The sequence below is a fragment of the Stegodyphus dumicola genome, chromosome 10, assembly GCF_044657685.1.
Source record: "Stegodyphus dumicola isolate Sdum_Otavi_A_Nest chromosome 10, ASM4465768v1".
Lineage (NCBI taxonomy): Eukaryota > Metazoa > Arthropoda > Arachnida > Araneae > Eresidae > Stegodyphus > Stegodyphus dumicola.
In genome coordinates, this window is record NC_140777.1 from 124,197,970 (window position 1) to 124,222,620 (window position 24,651).

The window sequence follows — 24,651 nt, forward strand, 5'->3', positions numbered from 1 at the left end:
ACTGAGCTGATACAAATGGATTTGTAAATTGTTATTAGGAGAAGGAGGCAGCGAGAATTACAAGTTGCTTAAAGCCATCCCTTGGCGAGAGATAGGGCGAAATTAGAAGCAGAACTGTTTGTTATAAACATCAAATTAGGGTTGAAGAACTCACCAAGTTTATATTGAGCAAAACTGACAAACTTATTGCATGGAAAAACCCGATGTCGCGGTAAAGTTTGAAAGTAGACGAGTAGCAGTAATTAGTACAGAGAGATATGAGTAGAGGTCCAGCATATAACCACGCTTTGTTTCCTTGCCCCTCCACGTCATTTGTAACTTCTCCTCCTAGCCTTGTAACTTCTTTCTTTGAGGGCATTAAGGACTTTGGAAACTAATGAAGCTCAGGGAACTAATCAATGCTGCAGTGAGGATCATTGACAGGATGACATGCAAAATGCATGGAACGAATACATGGAACAAAATGCATGGAACGAATTCAACTATAGTTTAGACATACGTGTCATATGACCCAGGTGATGCACATTGTATAGGAAACATTATGTGTGCAGAAAACTTGATGAGTTTGTGGTTATTTTCATATATCAATCATATTTGTACGTGTAATACTTTTGAATATGTAGTGTTTTCAAAATGTACGAATCTTTTATAGTAGCCCTGTATTTTTAAAGTAGATAATTAAAACTGCATTTTTAATAAAAGTATTTTAATTAAATGAATTTGATTAAAATTTTACCTGCCTTAGATTCTGTGATTTGTCCGGAAAATAAATTGGCACAATTTAAAAATAAGAGCCATTTGATTTTCAAATCAGAGTAAAGGACTGAAACCTATTTCCACAAAATCTGAAAAGTATTTTCAGATTAATTTCTAACGAAGTCCAAGAATCTAAAATGAGGATTGCAATTTGTCTGTTTGCGTTTAGGAAATGATTTAAAGGTATAATCTATGGAAAAAAGTAATAAAATTTTAAGCTGCATGAAACAAATGTTAAGTACTTACTTATAATTTTGCTTCAATAGCTCTACGTTATCTGAATCCATTACTTGAATGAGATCATCGAAATTATTTATATTAATTTTATTATCGTTGCAATAGGATAGCAGATGAATATATGGAGGTATGCCGTGATCCCTTGTTCTCTGGATATTTGTACTTGCTATATCCAAACCAAAGGAAGTACCAACTTTCCTGGGAAGAAATACATAATATTAAATATTTTGCAACCATTCCTTAGGAAACACAAATGCAAATATCCTTAATAACTTATAAACTTTAAAATTCACCGTTGAAAATTCATGCATTTCGTATTTACCTATACATATACTTAGTAACATCATCCACCATCCATCTGCCAAATTTATGGGCTGGGCATTTCGTAGCTCCATCCAGAAGAGTTCCAATGCGTCCTTCATGAATTGGCTTATGTATCGCATAAGTATCTCTCATCAGAAGTTTGCTGTTTGATGTAGAATTTTCACCGACAATTGTATTAATTAAGTTGTGCAGACGGAATGCAGCTGTATTAAATTCAATGAAAATATTCGGATTCTGAGTGGAATTTTCTTGCGAAATATTGAGCCATAACTTATAAGTAAACATTACATTCGATCCTAAAAGCAGAGGAAGGAACTCCTTGTAGGTGATGCTCTGCATAACAGCGCCCAGAATTCTTCTGCAAGACAGAAACACATACATGCAAATTTAGAAACGAAATAGAAATAAAATAATTTTGGAAAAACTTATAGCTTCAAGTAGGTATATCCAATCGAAGTCACTTTTTATTTGAAAATAAATGTCAATAAATTACGTTTCCTAAGGAGTGATTCATCACAGTAAATCCAACATCTTTCAAACTCCACGGGCCAGTTTCAACAAATTTACGCAAATTTATTCATTTGCCTCTAGAACGATGGTGGTAAACAAGGATAGATGGGTGGCCCGAAGCCTTTCATGGGAGTTTAGATGGCGTAATACTCAAATATATATGAAGCGTTTAACTGAAAATAAAAATTTGAAAGAAAGAAAAAAAGATCTTATGGCTTTAGCCATGAACCTCTTTGTTAGTGGCCCTTTCCTCTTTGGTCCTTTGCGTTGCACAAATATTCAGTGTAATAAATAAAGTCGTTTTCTGTAAAATAAATTGCGAGTTTCATTATCTGCGTTAACTTTTAGTGTTTTTTTAAAAAAAAAAAAAAAAAAAAAAAAAAAAAAACTTGTTGTAGAAAGACTCATAACCATTTCCTGATGAGCATACCCTCCCCATTCAGGATTTTTTACCATAGAAATATTTCTAGAATAAATTACTTGTTAATAAGGAGTACCGTTCAACTAGTTCAGCGGTTAGTGAGCGTATTATACCTGCGGCAGTGAGGCACTTAAAAAGCACAGTGAACTTTGTAGACACATTAGATATTTTGGAAGCAGGCAATATGAAAAATGAGCAATCGCCTTCGCCGGTAATCGAGCCAAGGGACCAATGGAATACCGACCTAGCGTGCAGAACCACCACATCACGAAGGCACGCTTGAATGGCGGGAGAAATACCTTATATACTCCCCCTTTTAAAGGGCGACTGGGGTTTTTAGGGGACCCAATAGCCAAATCCTGGGTGAGGAGAATCCTCATCCAACACCCTTTTAGTTCGGGCGCCACTGTAGAGACATTAAGTATTTTGGAAGCAGGCAAAATGAAAAAAGAGCAATCGCCTTCGCCGGGAATCAAACCACGGACCTCTGGAATACCGGCCCAATGTGTAGAACCACCACACCACGAAGGCACGCTAGGAAGGAGGGAAAAATACTCTATAAACTGAAAGTCCGTTCAAGATGTTGGCGGTAGGAGAGGAGGGCTAAAAGACCCTCAGAATGCTCCCCTAGGTGTTCTCTCGTGAACTTTGGGAGGAATTGCACAATTAGTGAGGCGGAGTTATACCAATACGCCCAGTTGTGAAATTCTGGTGACCTACTCCCTTCTATCTGCGTCTCTTAATAAGAAACGCCTAGTATTATATAGTATTGAGCGTATTTATATCTAGTGCAAATTAAATATGCTTAAGAGAATATTATTTCTTTTTTAACTGCCCATTTTATTTAGATCTGCTTTTGTGTGTCTAAAACTAACTTTCGTTATCTTAAATTTAGAAATGTGTGTAAACCCAAACTACCACTGCTGAATATATTAAGTATTATAAGAGGACTCTGGACTTTCAGGCGCCTACATCCTCCACAGTAAAAAATTCTCACATATAATTTTTCATTCTACCAAATCTTAAAATTAGAACTTAATTTAAAAATTTAATTACAAATAGAACAATTCGTGCATTTGTAATAAAACACAGCAATATGTTTATAGAATATTTAGTCACAGATATAGTGATTCATGCATTGATAACAAAACGTGGTAATACGGTTGTATATTAATAACGAACAATAACCTGCCTATACATTAAATAATATAATCACTGTTAATGCCAAAACAGTACCCCGAATGCATCCAAAATATAGTATTGAATGTATCCAAAATATAGAAACCAATTTTCTGTTTTTTAAAATATCGTCACTTTATCTTCTTCTTGGAAACATTTTCAGCACAACTAGTGGCTTATCATATAAGACACGTAAGTCAACAACAACATTGCAATATCAGTTATGTTTTGCTGCAATGCCTTGTTTATTCAACTGATGTTTTGTCCACGTGAAGGTAATTACCAGCAGAGAGCAGTCAAGCAATTTTTTCGATTCCTTCCGTATCTATTGCAAAGCCAGCAATAAAAGGAGACTGCAAACTTACGAAATTAGCACCGAAACTTAAAATATTAATAGTTTGTAAATGTTTGTGAGAGTACATGATATGTTCTGACAAAAATAAATAAATAGTTAAAAGAATAAAACGGTTGACGGTTGCATGAGACTAAACCTGAAGGCTGGGGTAGGCTTAGCATTAATGCATCACTTCTTTGAAACATTGGTCCTTCTACACAGGCTTGTGGAGTCGATAGGGAAAATGACTGACTCCGACCCTGGAATTTTCAAGACTCCGACTCCCTCATATATATATATATATATATATATATATATATATATATATATGTGTGTGTGTGTGTGTGTGTGTGTGTGTGTGTAAACATATACACATGGGTTACAGCTTATTTTTTTAATATAAAAGAAGTAATAGATGCTACAGAAACAAAATTGATGGCATAGCAAATTATTTATATTAATTGGCATTTATTATGAAATAGAAAAACTGGCATTAGTTATTTCTAAGAAACAGTACAGCTTCGACAAGATCTTTGTTGGAGGGCCATAGATCCGATTTGATAAATTTCAGAGCTGAGAAGAGTCTTTCCACACCAACCTTAGTAGGAGGAAGAGCTTCTACTGTTACGGCTACTTTTAACTTTTCAGGATAGACTTTTATAAGTTCTAAAATAGTATTTCTTAGTAAAAGCTTCAACCGAGAAAAGCAGAGTAAAAGGAAAATTTTTTTCCCAAAAGGTTTTAAAATTATTCTGGATATCGAGGAACGATATGGGAATTTCAATGAATTTACTACGTGTACTAAATGCAGATTAGAAAGCCTATAACACTGAGGAAAATATTTTCTGATTTTTTTCTCTATTTATAAAGTCGATAGGGAAAATATTATTTCGAAATATTATATAAATATTATTTCGAAATTGCATTTTGTGTTTGTTGAAAAATAGTATTTATCCCTAGCATTTACACAAATACAGCAACACCTTGCATAGTCCAGACAATCGGTTCCGCCAATATTCAGAGCTGTCTGAAATCAGAATAATAGAAATAATTAAAGAAAGAGACTAGTCGCAGTTCGCTTTGTGCTGGTATCTGTGTTGGACGCAATTTCTATTTCATTAAAAATTAAAAAAAACTTTCACATAGAGTTTTATTGAAAACTAAAACATTTTTATTCTGATCGCACAGGGGCGGGCACGCGTTAAACGATCGGCGGGAACCATATGGTGCCTGCGGGTATAGGGTTGGGAACCCCTGCTTTAACGCAAAGCATTGAGTGTGCTTGAGTGAGAGTTGCCATGAACTGGTAATCCGCAAACTGCACTGCACAGGCGTAGCTAAGGTTTTCAGCGCCCGGGAACACCTTAAGATTTTGCGCCCCTTTCTGTGTTCCAAGAATGGAAAACATTTCATTCTGAAATGTGTATCATCAATTTGGCGCCTCCTGGATGCTGCGCCCGGGGACGGATGTCCCCCCTTGCCCCACCCTAGCTACGCCACTGCTGAACTGTAAAAAATTTCAGTACAGTGTTGCACCATTTAATGGTTAAACATTCGAGGATGAATCAAAACATGGCTCTCTTGTTTTTTTAACAGCACCGATAAATGGTGAAAACTACGAGAACGGTTCAAGTTTTCACCATTTTCTGGCAACGTGTTACAGCCAATCAATGCAAACCATTTCAGCGCAAGTGCGTCAGCCTTTTTTTACCATCATCTATAAAAACGCTGGTGGTGGTTGAATGTACATACGTGGAATTCAAAATTACAAGGTATGTATATTTTTAGAGTATTCATTACTATGTTTTGGTTTATGTATGTATTTTTAAAATTTATTCGCATCTATGCATTGATTTATGTACACATATTTTTAGTTTATTCATAGCTACATATATTTAAAGTAGTTTATTTTTCGTAACTAGTGTGTAAGAAATGACTCCGAGTAAAGCACTGAAACGAGATTCTCATATATTCTTATGACAAGTAAATTATTCATAATATAATGTATAGTTTTGCAATTGTAAATATATGTATTTCTATAAGAAGAACTTCGGGATATTTTTTTCTAATGCATGCAACCGGAGGCTATATTTGCGTTCGCGCTTCAGGATATTTTGCATATAATATCTGGGTTGATCTTTACAATATGGTAACTGGTAGTTTGGCGACATTTTGGAGGCGATAAAGGTTACTACCTGGGACTTTGGTAATAATGTGAGCAGTACTCAGTTCCGATTACGCATTATTTTGTGTGAGGGAAATGAGAGATCATGGGATATGTCATGTGATATTAATGGACGAATTACGGTTCTTGAATCGGAAAAGGGGGAAAATCGGGAAAGAATCTGGAAATTTTGTATTTGGTTTATTCTGTGTAGTGTGAAACAGTGTTCGGGAATTTTTGGATCCCATGGCAACTAAAGAAAAGTTTATCGGACACGTAATCAAGATTCTGAAGAAGATTAGGTAAGTTAGTATTTTTAATTATTTGAGGATACTATTTTTATGCATTGTTCTAAATGTAAGGTGGAAGTAAAGGAATTTAGTATTATTGGGAAAATTGTTATTAGCAATGATTTAGTTTAAAGTAATTAGGATTGTAAGGTAATTTTTATTAATTTAATGTATGTGCTCATTTATATTTTAAGTAGTGTTTTTGAATTTAATTATATTTTAATTAAATGATAGTTATTTTGTGAATTTTATGTTTGTAGGAATTTGGTATACGTTTCAGTTGAAGTAAACGTGCATGGAAATAATTTAAATATCTGACACTAAGTATTTGTAATGGTTGCGGTATGAATTCGTTGGTGACGTTTATAATATAATAGATGATTTAGAGGTAAAAGTTTTTGGATATTTTATTTATTTTATATGTGGAAATGTTCATATTTGGAAAGGGTAAATACTTTTTCGCGATCACGTAATTTCATATATGTTCTTTCTACCGAGTTTAAAGATTGAGAAAATTGTCATGTATTTTCGTGAAATTTTTCTAATTTATGAGAAAAAAGCAGTGTACATGGATATAGTGAAGAGTGTGCGCAATGCCATTTTTGTGCAATTCTGGGATGTTTTTTTAAGTAAAAATAAGGTTGATCTTTACATTATGGTAACTTGGGGATTTTTTGGCGAAAATTTGGCAACCAACTCTCCTACAGCAACCCTCTATTTTTTTTTCCCCGCCGCCATTTTGTCTTGTAAAGTAAAGACATGTTTCTTTTCTTTTTATAAACTGAACACTTCTTCCAACAATCTAGTAGCCGAATTACACTTATGCTAGAAATTTTATCAAACAAAACTGCTTAATCATGACAAATATTCACTGCAAAATTGGGAAAAAGTGCACAATACCATACTCCTTACGCGTTTTTCAAAATAACACATACACATAAACCATGTACACTGCGACTTATTTTTACTTAAAAAAACATCCCAGAATTGCACAAAAATGGCACTACGCACACTCTTCACTATATCCATGTACACTGCTTTTTTCTCATAAATTAGAAAAATTTCACGAAAATACATGACAATTTTCTCAGTCTTTAAACCCGGTAAAAAGAACATATATGAAATTACCTGATTGCGAAAAAGTATTTACCTTTTCCAAATATGAACATTTCCACATATAAAATAAATAAAATATCCAAAAACTTTTACCTCTAAATCATCTATTACATTATACACGTCACCAACGAATTCATACCGCAAGCATTACAAATACTTAGTATCAAATATTTAAATTATTTCCCTGCACGTTTATTTCAACTTAAACGTATACCAAATTCCTACAAACATAAAATTCACAAAATAACTATCATTTCATTAAAATATAATTAAATTCAAAAACACTACTTAAAATATAAATGAGCACATATATTAAATTAATAAAAATTACCTTACAATCCTAATTACTTTAAACTAAATCATTGCTAATAACAATTTTCCCAATAATACCAAATTCCTTTCCACCTTACATTTAGAACAATGCATAAGAATAATATCCTCAAATAATTAAAAATACTAACTTACCTAATCTTCTTCAGAATCTTGATTACGTGGCGGATACACTTTTCTAATTCATTCAATAAAATTATTGAAAGATTTTTTCTGCGAATTTTTCCTCCATACTTCCTCCGCTAAATAAAAAGCAAACTTCTCTTTATCACAATGCCTAAATACCCATTTCGAATTCACTTTAGTTAGGGCCATGGGATCCAAAAATTAAACAACACTGTTTCACACAACACAGAATAAAGCTAAATACAAAATTTCCACATTTTTTCCCGATTTCCCCCCTTTTCCGATTAAAGAACCGTAATTCGTCCATTAATATCACATGACATATCCCATGATCTCTCATTTCCCTCACGCAAAATAATGCGTAATCGGAACTGAGTACTGCTCACATTATTACAAAAGTCCCAGGTAGTAACCTTTATCGCCTCCAAAATGTCGCCAAACTACCAGTTACCATATTGTAAAGATCAACCAAAAATAAGTCGGCGTGTACATGGTTTATGTGTATGTGTTATTTTGAAAAACGCGTAAGGAGTATGGTATTGTGCACTTTTTCCCAATTTTGCAGTGAATATTTGTCATGATTAAGCAGTTTTGTGAGATAAAATTTCTAGCATAAGTGTAATTCGGCTAGTAGATTGTTGGAAGAAGTGTTCTGTAGATAAAAAGAAAAGAAACATGTCTTTACTTCGTGAAGACAAAATGGCGGCGGGGAAAAAAAAATAGAGGGTTGCTGTAGGAGAGTTGGTCGCCAGATTTTCGCCAAAAAAACGCCAAGTTACCATAATGTAAAGATCAACCAATATCTGTATTCGTTTCTTATTCAGACATAAAACAAAAGTTCAGAAAAGACCTGCAGACTCTACCTTCCTTATAACTCAACCATAATTTTTTTAATAATTGTTTTCTGCTGGTTAAGAAAATTAATTTTGAAATAATGAGATGATGTATTAGTAGCTAGACTAACGATTTCGAACATCACTTATACGGTGCAAAAAGTATTAGTACAATTTGTTTACTTTTTTGTTATTAAATACAGTACTAATTTATGTGTATGCATGACTGAATGTTTTCCCGTTCTCTTTAAAGGTTTATTTTATTCTGATTTCGGTTAATCTTCTATAAGCGGAGGGAGCGCGAAACTTGGCAGGTATTATTTGGCGCGATTGTTGAGCGAAAGTAGTTCAATGTGTTGAATTCCACCGACGATATTAACTTGTATATTTTAGTGAGTTGATGCATTTATTGTTAGTGAATTTAGTACAACTTTGATATACGCCCTAATTTCACCAAATGTGGCGATATGTGTTCTGCGCTGGTTTTTGGCGCTATTGCGTGTTTTTGTATGGCAACCCTGTTGACGTCGAAGAATCTTTCACTGGAGTTCGTTGGTTCGCGTCATGCTCTATGTCTGAGAAGCTGAAATGGTGGAAGTTGTTGAATTGAAGTTCGGCAAAAGGAAATATCGTCGTGGCCATTCTGTTGAGGGGCAGTGGGTATTTAGGAAATTGTGGAAAGAAGGTCTGGGAGATTATTTTTAGTGGCTGTGCATAATAGATGTAGGGATTTGTGATTATTTGTTATTTTATTTATTTGTGAACTAAAGTATAGATTTTCTGGATAGTGTGTCTGGGTGACATATAAATCCGATAGTGATTACGTGGCGGCATGTTAAAGGCGGTATGAAATTGGTATTTCTGCTGTTAGAAAAAGCATTGATTCATGGTAAGTGCATTTTATTTTATTCTTGTTCTTATTTTGTAGAATGTTATGTTCATTGTTTTTGTAGTATCAATTTCTGTCGTTATTGTTTTTTTTTAATTGTTTGAAATTTATTTTAGTTATTTTGTTGATTAGTGCGTATCGTCTAAATTGTGCAATTCGTAGATGTTTTTTAAGTTGAAACAGAACGCTGTGTACATGGTATTCTTTGAAATTTATTGTTGTTATGTTAATTTATTAAAGTGAGGTGTGCGTAGTTTGTAAATTCGTTTGTTGCCTAAATTGTGCAATTCGTAGATGTTTTCTTAAGTTGAAACAGGACGCTGTATACATGATATTCTTTGAAATTTATTGTTGTTATGTTAATTTATTAAAGCGAGGTGTGCAGATTCGTTCGTTGCCTAGATTGTGCCATTCGTAGACGTTTTTTGAAGATAAAACATATCGCTGTGTACATGGACTCTTGTCAAATAATTTTGGTTAGAAACTTTACGGTTTTGCTATCTAAAGTTCTTGTTTTTGTTTCGGATTTTCAGCTTAAATTGTGTGTTCAAAACGGTTATGCATTCGCGAAAACCGTGTTTTCGGAGACATTTTAGGCTTAAAGTTCGAAATGTAGACAAAAAATTTAGATAGCAATATGGCAGCGTGGAGTTTCTCGCCAAAAATGTTTGGCGAGAAATTTGGCGACTTGAGGGCGCATATCAGAGTAGTTCCGTGAATTTGAATATATTTTCTTCGTTGACAATTTTGGAGTCCGAAGAAAGTGTTATACAATTTATTTCAGAAGTTGGTTTATTTCCTTCAATTGAAACTCATGCGGAGTGTCCAAAATGTTCTGCGAAGATAGTTGTTAATAAGGATATGCTTGTGTTGCATTTTGCGTCATTTTCGTTTGACGATGTTAAATTTTACATCGCCGTTTCTTTTTGCAATTGGCAATTGCGAAATGAAGTCTGACATCGAAAACGAAAATAGTTTGGCACCAACTTACCCCGCTCATGGAAGATTAGCCCCGATTTCATTATATTTTCTGATTATCATGCCGTCTGTTTTAAGCATTATTGAGAAGTTTCAGGGCGTGTTAATTGGGAATCCAAAGTTTGTTTCCAAATGGAAGGATGACATTAGGACAGCCTTGTGTAGCGAATAGCCTGTTGTCTTTTACATTTATGCTAATATCAACAATTATTCTTAATATTTCTTAAAGAAATAATAAGATTTAATAAAGAGGGAATTTGCATGCGTGAAATGAAATTTAAAATTAAAAAGTCAAATTGTTTTATGCGGGTATGTAGGAAAGTTACGGCAGGAATGTGGATTTCAAAGTCAATTCGATATGCGTCATCGTTTTCTAACAGTAAGCTGAGGATGGATGAAATATTTTTCTTAACATATGAAACGCTCAGAAAGACTAAAACTGGAGCTATTCAGCAGGAGTATTTTTTGGTTTCTAACACATTAGCAGACTTCTCATATAGAGCTTGGTTGCTGTTTTACTGCCAGATTTTATTGTCAGAATAGTTACTATTTCACTGACATGTAGTCAGTGACTGACATGACTAATATGTCAGTTATATTAATTCGTATAGTGATGCAGTACAATTCACACTGCCACTAAGAGTACATGTGCTAAGTATGGTGGTTGTCATACGAGTAGAGGGAAGGATGGAAGTTCAGCTATAATTCCATGTCGCATGATGGGAAAAAATTGTTTCAGCATGGCCAGTAATATCAGCTGACCTCTTTATACCTGCGGTTTAAAATAGCCATAGTCAGAAGTCATAAGGTATAACATGCAGAGACCTTGTTGGCTATTCGTGCATGTTAGAGCAATTCAGGACGTGGACATTTTCATTTATCGATTGTAGAAGATGTAGGACAGGATTTGTGGTGTGCAGAGAGACTTCATCTTGTGTGAATGACTTATTCTGGCACCTAATTTTTTTTCAGTTGGACATGCTGCTTCTTCCTCTTACTTCTGGTAGTTGCAGAAACTTTGTGTCTCAAAAGATTTTACTTCGGCTGTTGCGTTACTGCTACGTTATTACTACACTATGAATATAAGCTATCCAAAAGAAATATCTTGTACTAATTTTTACAGCATTATTTTTTTAATAAGTGGTAAAATATCTTGTAAAGTTATGAATCTTCATCATAAGATGGCATTAACGTAAAATATTTTATTTTCATGTTTTTACAGATTTTCTGTGCAAAATTCAAAACTTTTAATTTCAAGCCTACTTTTATTAAGTTTTCATTTCATAATGCATTTTACATATCCATTTTAATGTATGTGCAATAAGAGTAATATATTTTGAATTACAAAAACTGAAATATATTAATTGCTACAATTGTGATAGTTAATTCGGAAAATTATTTACTAAAATATGTATCAGCAGTTGATATGCAAAATGGCTTTATGTAGGTAAATTAAATTTAATTTATGCAATATAATATATAATTATGCTTTGTTTATATGTATATATATACATATATATATATATATATATATATATATATATATATATATATATATATACATATGCAGCAATCAATATAAATATTTCTTGAGTTATTAATATTCTTGTGTAAGTGTTGTGCATTATTTCAGTATCTGATTATTTCAATATGTTCTTCCTTAATGCTTTGGAATGATTTTTTTAGTATTGTTTTTTTTTTCATTTTCTTATAGTCTAACAGTTATATTATCGAGAGATACGTTTAATCTCTAAGAAAATAAAATCGGATTTTAAATAAAAGTATCATTTGAATCCTCGTAAAATTTACTTTGTGTCATAGGTATGAAAATATATTTTAACATACCTACATTTTAACCTATACTATAAATGAAGTTCTTAAGGTCTGGACTAAAAGAATTTTCCAAGTAATATTTGTCGTAATCTCCAGCAATTTAATCAGCTTATAAATGCCATGGAATGTGAATAAAAGTACGAATTATGCGTAGAATAATTTATTTTTTGTATCTAATTTGAATCAACTAAATATGTATTAATTATGCACTAGAAACAATGTGTAATTTCATTTTTATGTCGGGAAAATGCCTCTCTCTCTCTTTTGAATTTAAATACTGAAAAATCAGGATTCCCGACGGAATCGATATCAATAGTTGAACATGCACCAGCAGTAGATCGGCATATTCAAATCTTACAACAAAAAATGTAATAATAAAATTGATAATTTTTTCTTCATATAAAGCTATATCAGATGGGAAGAAAGGATTTATACAAAATAGGGCGATACACAAATGCTATTGCCTGTCATTGAAACTGTATATCTTCACAAAAGATATACAGTGAGATCACCACTGATTTGCGATATATCTTATATTATGCTGCAGTAAGAGTTTATTCCATTGAAGAAAGATCTTAAGCATAATCTGCAAAGTTTTGGAATCTGAAAGCCATTCAAGAGAAACATCTCAAAATAAATATTGTTACATTTAACAAACATTATTGACTTTCCTCTCTTCGTACCTACTGGAAGCAGGCTTTAGTCAAATCAATTTACCATGGAAAACAAAGTTTTTTTTATGTGATTTAAGAATTAAACAATTTTATACCAGAAATTAAAAATTGTGCTGATGCGTTAAATAAAATGGAACCGTTATTCAATTGCAATCTGCGATTTTGCTTCTGAAAACTTGTTTATATTTGCAAAATTAAAAATAATAAAACATGAGTCTAATAAAAAGATTTCTAAACTTTTGTTAATAGTCTAATTTGCATGCTGTTTTTTATATAGAAAAAATAACAGTCGATTGCTATAGGTTATTAATTGTATAATAGACTATATAATAATTAATAACTTATAACAATAATTATTAACAAGCATTTCCATAGCAATAATGGAATAAAAAAAATACCAGAAGAATCAGCAGAAAATGGCTAATGTGAAATTTTATGCCTGTGCTCTGAAATAATTTCCTGTGCCTTATAATTAATAGTTAAAAATAGTTACAATTAATACAATTAACGGTAAATATAATCATAATTAACGGTTTACAGTATTTCTAAATCATGGTTCAATATATCTCCAATTTATGGTTCAACGTATTCCTACTTCACGGTTCAACATTCTCTAATCCTGGATGCTAATTCATGGTTCAACATATTACCAAACAATGGTTCACGCAAAGCACCAAATTATGGAACAACATTTTACCATCTTTTGGTTGCAACGTTTTTGGTACCATAATTTGGTGAAACCTCGAACCAAATTTTTTACAGTGTGGGTGATTCGCATCTGCATAATCTAGAGTATATTGTATGTATAGGTATAACTTAACTTTAAAACAGAAAAAATTGCTTCACTTCTTTTTCGCATTCCTTTGGGATGTAATTGGACGTATACTCGATGCGTATTCGAGAGGTCCAGGTTCGTTTTCCGGCGAGGATATTGCATATTTTCTATGTCTCTTGCTTCAATAATAATAATAATAATAATAATAATAATCTACAACTATATAAAGAGTAAAAAGCGATTGTTTATGAATAAAAACAAATTTTGTTCTCTAATTTTGTACAATTTACCTGTTATTTTGCTCAATAACAGCTGAATTTATTTTGAAATTTTCAAATCGGATTATAACGAATGGAGATTGATCGAAGCCAGACTTTGCGAAATATTGTTGAACTACTTTGACGTATATTTTAAAAGAGTTTCCTATAACTAATTATCAGTGTTTTAAGTTATACATGGTTTATTTAGGTTAATGCTTATCACTTTTTAAATATGCATCCTCTAATAACAAAAGCGAATTAGATATATTTATATTATTTTCACTGTATATGAAAATGTTATGAGATTGAAAGAAAAGTCGCTATTGCTTATGATGTACTGTTATTTGCAATTCTACATAAAAAAATAAACCTCGTTTCTTGAAATGTAGTTTCTTCATCCCAGTGAGGGTTGAGTTGTTTCATTTCAGTGGCCATCCTGTTGTGTTCTCTCACGAAAATGGTATGCAGTGCTGCCAGAATCGTATGCTGGTTTCCTCTCGCATCACCTGAATAAACGAATGGGATATATGATACGTGGAAAATTTATTATTACAATTCATTACTAAGCCCCCATTAAAATATGCATCGCTTTGTGACGAGCAAAATAAACAACATTTTGAAAACAAATATGGAGAGATATTCTAATCCTAGTCGCATCATTTCCAGTTCTATAAAAATCATGCGTGACATAATTTAAAATGAAAATGAGTAATAAAAAAGCTGAAACTTGATTTCAAGAATTTCTGATAAGTACAACTGATTCGAAAAAATGCATCACAATCTTCAATCAAGTGAATTTGGAAAATTACTACTAAATAATGGTTCATGACAACTAGTTCTAAAATTTGCAACCAAGCAATTATTTATTTTTTCGAAGTTGTAAATTGAAAAATTTCTCGAGGAGTATGTTTTAACCAAATTAACACTCATACAATTTACAAGTGTATTTACCATGAGATAATTTAATACCAATTTTGATTCCATATTATATCCTTAATCAAACTAATTCAGAGTTTTCTGCGAATGAACTTATAGAGCAGAGATTCTCAACCGGAGGAAAATTAAATTTTTTTTGGGGGGATGGAAATGCGGTCAGCATTTTATTCAGCTATTTAGTTTCAGTGTATGAATACAAAAAACTACTTTTATTAAAATTTTGGTATTTGTCAGCATTTTCCATGCTTTTTCTGTTCAATTATAAAGACACTTTAAAAATAGTCTAAATTTAAATAAATCAATATGTATTTTTCGAGTTTTGGAAAGGAGGGGGGATGATTGTCTAACACCTGCAAAAGGGGTGAGTGGGGTAAAATATTTTGAGGGCCCGTGTTATAGAGGAAATCGGAAACTTCCTTTCGATTAATATTTATTTCCATTCATTAAAAGAAACCAATTAACGCATAATATAAATAATGTAACAAAGAGCTGTAAAGTTATTTAGAAATTTAACTGTTATCTTGAAAATTTTCTTCTATATAAAGTGAAAACAGTTTCCTTGTTTCTAAGGGCTACTTTATTATGTTTCTTCAGCACAATTTCATTTAGAAAGCAAAAATATTTTAAATAAAAGCTCAAGAATTTTGTACTCTTCGAATATTTAACTAAATTATAGGCGATGAAGTAGTGGTGTTGGTCAAGAATTCAAACGATAAAATTTCATGTGAAACAATTTGGAAACAGTTCCATTTCAACAACATTCCAGAAGATGTGATGCCATAATCCAAAGAGAAAATTGGGCATTTGCTGACAAAGGATATGCTAGTATCTTTCAAGAGTGGATTGCATGTGCCGTTACGTCGTTACGTGTGTTATAAATTAGTGTAATAATATTGTGATTATAAATGTTGACGCTAACTCTGAAGGGAAGCAGTTACTTAGAGGCAGTAGAGAAGAGCTGAACATGTCTGACGGAACATGGAATGCTCCAACAGGAAAAGCAGTGCTTGCTTGTTTTGTTTCTTTGAGCTGTCGTTGTCTGTGGTATTATAAAGGTTTTCTGGACAAACGGGTGCTATTTTAACTTTTTGAAAACTTGTAAATTATAATTTCTGACCCATTTTTAAATATGTTCAGGGGCTTAATCGAGGAAATGTACTGTATTCATCGATATGATGAACCGTCTTGGACTTCTGGAAAGATGAAAATATTAAAGGAATTAGATTTTGCTACTAGTTTTAAAGTATATTTTTTACGAAGTTTGGAAGTAAGTGTAATACTAAAGAATTGGAGAAACGTGGATAGAATCCTGACTAATGAGTCGTAACTAAAAATCAAAAATATTGCAAAATCGAGAAACCTAAAACCACAAGTACAAGTCAGAGTAGGCTAAGATTATAGAATGTCTGTCAAAAGAGATACATATTAATGCAAGGCTACAAAGATGCGTTTCGGTCCTAACTAGTAGGTATCTACTATATAGTAGATAGTCTACGAACCCGGGGAAATGTTTCAGACACCAAGGCATTATCAATAATCGCTCATCACTGTATAACTGAATGCTAAATACAAGATTAGCGTTTAATTTGTTATGCAAATGTCAAATTTTTATTTCATGTATTCATACCATTTTTAATTGCATTAGTTACATTTAATGTAAGCGATAATTGTTCAGCAAGCTGGGAAGAAAACTGGTCCTTGCAAAGCTAGAACGAAAAGTATTTGTTTGATGGTGCGTTGAAGAAGGTTGTAGAAGAAGGATTAAGTAAGAATTTCTCGTAGAATATGGGACTTTTATTTTCCTTCTCAATGTTGTACGTAATGCGCACAGAAACTATTACTGAGTTCATAAAATATGTTCAGTGAAACTGAGAGTAGGCTAAGTAAATGACAAATACTTTTGAGGGAGAGTACTTATGTTTTTAGTTTTACGAAGATCAATTATATGATTCTCACCTGATCTGAAACAAAACTCTCTATCCTTTTTTACGCAATTTAGATCTTTCGCCCAATCAAGCTCTTTTGGCATCAGATTTCCATTCTGTGTACGTAATTTTCCTTGAAAGAAAAAAAAATAAATCAAAATTACACATAACAATTAAATCGCTGAGATCAGAAAATGCTTAAATCATTGTTTTTAAAAATGTGCATAAGAAAGAAAATATTTCGAAGAATGTATAATTAATGAACATTGATTGCTATGATTTGACATTTAAATAATTCCATGTCTAGAAAAATACTGCGTTAGTATCCAATTTGCTTTGATCATATAAATTGTTTAAATTAAAAGAATGTATGTTCACGTTCTTTCTGTATACAACAACAAAAAAATATTTCAATATATAATCGAAAATAAATTTAACGCAGCTTAAAATATTTTATTCAGCAGAATGAGAGAGTGAGTAAACGAAAAATATTGAAGTAAATGAGAATGACTCATCAAAACCAAGAATAAGCGAAATTAAAAATTTACAGCTTCACTGAAAACATTCTGCAACTTTCTTCTGAATGTGCGTATTACCAAGATTTTCAACAGTAAGGAAATTTAAAACATCCTGATTGTAAACAAGGCAGTGATTTTTTACGTTAGAAATTATTCAGTGTCCCAAATATGTTTGCACTTTTTAAATTATTATCTCTTGGGATGCGCATTGGCATTTTGTCGTTGAGGGCTCTGAATTGACTTCCAGAGCAATGGAAAATCAAATTATACGCCAGTTCTTATTCATATAAAATCATAAAAATTCATATAAATCAGCCTTTTAATAGAAGGACCTCAATTTTTGAAGTTATGTACTTAGTGCGTTAATATGTATTAATATGAAGAATATCACATTAATAGAAATAAATTAAACATGCGGAATACTAAAAGTATAATTATAAGCAAGAAAACAAATACTATACACATAATAAAATATAAAAGAAAATTAAGTAATAATTGTCTGTAGGTAATTAAATTCCAATTTAATGATTCTACTGTGTGTGGAATAATTCAAAACGAGAATCAACACACAGGGTAATGGTGGCTTTTTTCGCCAAGTAAGTAAGATGCACAACGCATCGGGAAAGCTGATATCTTTCCCGTTCTATAATAATGCTGTAAAGTTACTTTTTAATTAACCAAGAAAGTCTATGTTAAGTTTTAAAATAAATATAAAAAAGGACAACTGGTCAGAGTTTTTCCATAACGGAAGTTCGGCGACGTTACACCTGCTATAATCAGCTTAGATTAGTTTTCCCACATTCTCCTAAAGAAAAGAAAAAAAACGAAAAAATTGAACTGGATGCATTTCCTAACATTCTAATAACAAAAAACTCAGAGAATAAAAACGTAGGAAAAAAAAAAAAAGAAAGAAAGAAATTCCTAACGAAATAAACAAACAAGCGGTTGTCCCTGTAAATTAGAGAGCTGTAATTCCCAGTTTCTTTACACCAATAAATCTATTGAAACCAGAAGCACAGAACAAAAACCGAGGCTCATACATGAAGGTTAAAAGCAACATGACTTATCCGATGTGGAAACTGTTACCATTTAGCACAATCTACTGGCATTTGAAAATTCAAAACATTGTTCCGTTCTCAAGTTACGCATACAGGACGCTAGGCTGGTAAAAGTGGAATCGTCCTGAACGGTTACTTAAAACGTGTTGGTTACTATACCGTATCTGAAGCTATAAGGTATTTCTCCCGCCGTTCTAGCGTGCCTTCGTGGTGCAGTAGTCAGCACACTGAGCTAGTATTCCAGGGGTCCGTGGTTCGATTCCCGGCGAAGGTGGTTGCTAATTTTTCATCTCTCTTGCTTCTCAAAAAAATACCTCATGAGTCTACAGTAGCGCCCGAACTAAAAGGGTGACGGATGATGATTCGCACCACCCAGGATTTGGCGATTGGGTCCCCTAAAAACCTCAGTCGCCCTTTAAAAGGGGTGTATATAAGATATTTCTCCCGCCTTCCTAGCGTGCCTTCGTGTTGTAGTGGTCAGCACACTGAGCCGGTATTCCAGAGGTCCGTGGTTCGATTCCCGGCGAAGGCGGTTGCTAATCTTTCATCTCTCCGGCCTCGAATTAGCCTAATGTCTCTACAAAGCACCGATCATTCATCTCCTTTTTTGACCTCTATCTTGTGATAAACATAAATTAGTAAACAATGCAGCGATTTTACTCGAAGCATCACGTAACGGCACCTGAGGATACTGTCTGAATCATTACACTCTGTAATGATTCAGACAGTATTCAGTTAAGTGTAAGGATAGAACAACGATAGACAACAGATTTTGCTCATGGGTCATCTGTCGCTAACAACAACTTTAATGGAGATCTTCAGCAACATTTCAATCACTCTGGCAAATGCAGATAGTACCACTAAATTAAAAAAAAAATCTCATGTGTACCACATGATTTCCTTGTATGTTGTTGCAACTCAACCCTTGTTGAGATCCCATGTTGCTGTGTGAGGTCATTACGAACTATGAACTCACGGGCAGAGATCGCTCGAGAACTATACAAGGGAGAAGTTGCACGCTGCGTCGTGCCAAATTTAAGCCTTCTATCTGTAAATATATATGTAGATATTTTGCTTCGTATTAAACCTATGTTTTGTGTAAAGAATATATTGATTATTTTTGGATTATTAATGTCTAAGGATATAGATGAAAAGGAGGATCAATAACTAGTGGCCCTGGCAACGAACCCGCTGAGAACAAGGTAAGCAACTTTTGTTTTACATTTATTAACTAGTTAAAGTGAAAATAATAATAATAATAATAATAATAATGTGGCGCCATAACGAGAGGCCACTGGGATGAATTTGAATTAAAATTTAATAGATTTTCTTTGAGCAAAAATGGATCTAGAAAAATTTAAAAAGAAACGATCTGTTATAAGAGTAGTAGTTACGAAACTAATAAATAAGATAAAAACAGAAATTACTAATGAGGGGGATAAATATGTAGTTGAAGAAACAGTTGTTCAGTTAATTAGTAAAGAAGAAAAACTTAGCGTATTAAGATACTGAAACTTTAATTGATGTAAGGGATTTAGAAGATGAAGTAATTTCTAGAGAAGAGTATAAAAGTAAAATTATTGTTTGGAAATAACGCGCGAAATGATATTTAGGTGCCAAGCCACATAGTGCTAATTCTACTTCATGTGGAACTGTCACTGAATCGCAAAAAGAAAAAAAAAATTAAACTCCCAAAACTGGCCTTGGAAACATTTTCTGGAAAGTATGCATGCAGTACGCCAGGGTTTTGAGCACGATTTGAGACAGCTGTACACGAAAACGAAAGTCTACACGCAGTAGATAAATACAATTACTTAAATTCTTACTTCCGATGCAGAAACCGCAATACAAGGGTTAACATCGACAGCGGAAAATTACGAGTAAAAATATTTAAAAGATCGCTTCGGACGCAAAGAATTAATAAATAGATTCCCACATGAATAATTTGTTAATTTTGACTCCGGTTAAAAGGCCTTGCGATGTGACAGCACTTCGAAAATTATATGATTGTTGTGAAGTACAAATTAGAGGATTAGAATCGTATAATATTTTGCCAAATTCGTATAGTACCTTATTGTATCCGATACTAATAAAGGTGATTCCGAATGACTTAGCACTAGAATTTAATAGGAAATACGAAGATGATAACCAGAAAAAAATTACTAATTTGCTGAATTTTCTAAGTTTTCTAAGAAAGGATATAGAGAGTCGAGAGCGTACAGGATTTTTAATTAAGCCAACCGATTCTGAAGTTGCTGAAAAGAAATCTCACTCTGAAAAGAAGTGGCGGTTTCAAGAACGACAACGAAAGAAATCGGGATTATAATAAGAGTAGAATTAGTTCAGCGGCAACATTAAACACATCTCGTTCCAATAGCTGTTTATTCTGTTCTGAAAATCATACTTCAGAGTCGTCAAAAAACTGTACCAGAAAAAAGGGAAGCGTTAAAGCGAAGCGGAAATTGCTTCGTGTGTCTTAATGAAAGGTGTCATTTAGCTAGGCACTGTAAACCGAAACTAACGTGTCGCATTTGTAATCAACGGCATCATACTTTGCTACACTATGATGAAACGCATCAGACAAGAAGCCCGTTCAAGGGGCAGTCCTCTCCTCGGTTTCCGATTGCGCAACAGCAAATAACTCTTCAGACACTTCGAGCTGTAAGAACTAAAACTACCGATTATTGGAGAGGAAAAAAATAAAAATATTCTCTTTCGGCTGCACTGCGCCGGTAGCGCAGAACCAGTCTCATTTTGAGTAATTCAAAGTATCGATATGAAGTCAAAACAGAAGCTTTAATTTCTGCTGTCAATAACAAATCACACATTCTTTCTCCTAAAAATGAATTAGTTAAATCTTATTAAAAATCAGGGAATACAGCTTTCTAATGAATTAGAACAAAGTAATAAAAGGTTGAAAATTCCTTTGCTGATAGGAGAGGATTTTTATTGGAAAATAGTTACGGGTAAAGTTCACAGACTGTCTAATTCCTTAGTAGCGGTTGAAACAAAATTAGGTTGCACCATTACTAGAACAGAAAGGGCTTACGGAGTTTCAGCAAGTAATGTGAATACTATGAAAGTTGTGGTTCATAATAATGAAGATAAACAGAATGAATCAGTGTCTAGTTTGCTGAAGACTCTGAGAGCTTGAATCTATGGGGTTAAATTACGATTCGGATAAAGAACTCGAATTAGAAGATAATTCAATTTCCGAGAATTTGAAAGGGTCTGTAAAATTTGAAAGCAATCGTTATATTGTTCGCCTTCCCTGGACTTATAATTCAAACGAACTTGGAGATAATTTGGAGATTGCTAAAATTAGATTTAAGAGTTTAAGTCTTAGATTTCAGAATAATCAATAGTTCTATGACAGATATCGCGAAGTAATTGATACGTATTTAAAAGAAGGAATCACCGAAGAGACTAACATTGAAACAGCACCAAAAACGTATTTTATGCCACATAAAGCCGTTATAAGACAAAATAAAGAAACTACAAAACTCCGTGTGGTTTTTGACGCTTCGTCTTAAATTTCGTCAAAATAGAATTGTGTTCACAGCTGACATCGAGCAAGCATTCTTGCAGATTTCTCTTACTGATGAAGACAGAAACGCAGTAAAATTTCTGTGGACCGATGGTGAAGTAAATGGAACCAAAGTAAAAGTTCTTCTTATGACAAGGGTAATTTTTGGAGGGACATCTAGTCCATTTCATCTTAGAGCAACTCTTACTGTACATGCTGAGAAATGCAAGTCACAGTATCCGAACATATTTTCCATGCTAACTGAAAATATGTATGTTGACGACTTAATCGCTGGAGCGTATGAAGAATCGGAACATATTAAACGCATACTGAAAGAAGATGGATTTAACTTGCGAAAATGGAAAACAAATGAAACGGAATATTCAAAAACTATGGAATGAAAAATATTTGCACAAGTATTAGGGTATACATGGAATAGGGCAAATGATACATGTTTGATAGAAATTGAAGATTTGGTAAAAGATGCTATCCAAAAGGATAGATAACATACCAACTAGAGAAATCTTGAGATTTGTAGGACGTTTCTTTGATCCACTGAGATTCTTAAATCCATACACAATTCGAGCTAGGATTTTATTGCAAGATTTATGGGAACAAAAGATAGCGTGGGACACTGAAATACCAGAAACTCTCAGAAAGAATTGGCAAAGCTGTAATGATGAATTAACTTATATTTCTAGTTTGGAAATACCAAGACATCAGTTTGCAGTGCTGCGAAAAGGGACGTAAATGATGTTTTACAATTACACTGTCTCACAGATGCGAATCGAAAGGCCTATGAGGTTGGTCTGCATTTTCGTTATTCGAAAAATTGAGTCATTCACACAAGCTCCATTACATCAAAATCACGAGTGGTACCTTTGAAAAAATTATCTCTTCCGAGATTGAAATTGATGGGGACTTTGATAGACTCCCGCTTGTCAAAATACATCCAAAAGAAACTTCAGGACATTGACTTAATTGTATATATGTGGACTGATTCTATTATAACATTACACTGCATTCGAAGTGATGTGGAAAGATGGAAACTATTCGTGCAGAACAGAGTGAAGAAAGTACAGAAGAATTCAGATGTGTTGAACTGGAGATATACCCCTGGTGAAGATAATCCAGCTGACTTGCTAACTAAGGTGAAAATGTCAAGCATCTGAAGCAGAATAGCATATGGTGGAAAGGGCCCCACGTGGTGAAAAGTGGTTAAAGCACGGAGGAAAAGAAGACACTTTAAATCAAATAAGAGACAAATTTTGGTTTTTGAAGGCTTATAGGAAAACTAGTGTTCTGTACAATTGCTATGACTGCAAAACATTTCGAACGAAACGTATCATGCGAGAGATGGCACTGCTCCCGCCAGACAGATACCGAGAATCCTTCACGTTTGAAAACTCAGGGATAGATTAGGCGGATCCACTGTACGTCAAAAATGGAAGAGAATTATCTAAGATATACGTTTCACTGTTTACTTGTGCTTTAACTAGAGCCGTGCATTTAGAACTTACATCTGACCTTTCCACAGAAAAATTTTGCATGCATTTAGATGGTTCGTAGCGAGAAGTGGTTTGTTCCGAATAGTGTATACAACAACGTCAAAATCTTTAAAAGAGCGAAAAAAGAATAAGTGTTATTGAACCAAGTGATGAAAAACAATAAGGTTTAAGACGAGTGCTCTAAACAAGGAATCAAATGGAAATTTATAGTTGAGAGGGCGGCCTGGTGGGGAGGCTTTTGGAAGCGTATGATTCAGTCACTGAAAGCTCTTCTGAAGAGAATCCTAGGTAAATCATCCGTGACATTCAGGGAATTAGAGAGAGTCATATTAGAAGTGGAAGCTATATTGAACACCAGACCTTTAACATTTATGTAATCGGATCTAAGAGAGCCAGAGTCTTTGAACCCTCGTCACTTCATAATAGGAAGGTGGTTACTATTATTGACGCAGGGAAGCTGTAAATTAAACAAAGGAGAGTCTTAAACGTCGATTTAAATATCAACTAATATTGGTAGAAAGAAGCTGGAAAACGTGGAAACAGGATTATCTGATGAATTTAAAATTTGTTCATCATTCCAAATTAGCGAAAACAGACACCTGTTTAAAAAAAGGAACTGTTGTATTAGTGCATGAAGATCAAATTCCAAGGTTGATGTGGAAGATGGGTATCATAATGGAAATCCTTCCAGGAAGAGATGTCAAGGAGAGACCCTGTGCTGTCCGTTTGCCCAATGGCCATACGATTAAAAGATCAGTGCAACTACTATAGACAGTGGAATCGGAATGTACTAAGGACAAGTGCAGAAATTGTTCTTCCGGGCCGGAGGATGTTCCAACTCAACCCTTGTTGAGATCCGATATTGCTATGTGACGTCATTACAAACTATGAAGTTACTGGCAGAGCTCGCTCAACTCTGAAGAGAGAAGTTGCACGCTGCGTCGTGCCAAATTTAAATCTTTTTATCTGTAAATATATATGTAGATATTTTGCTTCGTATTAAACCTATGTTTTGTATAAAGAATGTGTTTATCAGTTTTGGATTATCAGTCTCTAAGAAAATAGATGAAAAAGAAGAACGATCAACAACCATTGGCGCAGGCAACAAACCCGCTGAGAACAACATAAGCAACTTTTCTTTTACCTTGATC

At 33.5% G+C, this 24,651-nt stretch overlaps 1 protein-coding gene across 2 annotated transcripts in view; it reads right to left on the reverse strand.

Annotated features, from left to right (window-relative positions):
• The window catches only part of LOC118205501 (immunomodulatory peroxidase-like), a 120,494-nt gene that overhangs the window by 26,412 nt on the left and 69,431 nt on the right, over positions 1–24,651 (reverse strand). For both annotated transcript variants that reach the window (XM_085825508.1, XM_085825507.1), the window contains 4 exons: positions 16,922–17,023; positions 14,400–14,535; positions 1,316–1,675; positions 1,003–1,191 (listed from right to left, as the gene is read on the reverse strand). In XM_085825508.1, coding sequence (XP_085681634.1) covers positions 1,003–1,191; positions 1,316–1,675; positions 14,400–14,535; positions 16,922–17,023 — 787 coding nt within the window. The remainder of the gene's footprint in view (positions 1–1,002; positions 1,192–1,315; positions 1,676–14,399; positions 14,536–16,921; positions 17,024–24,651) is intronic.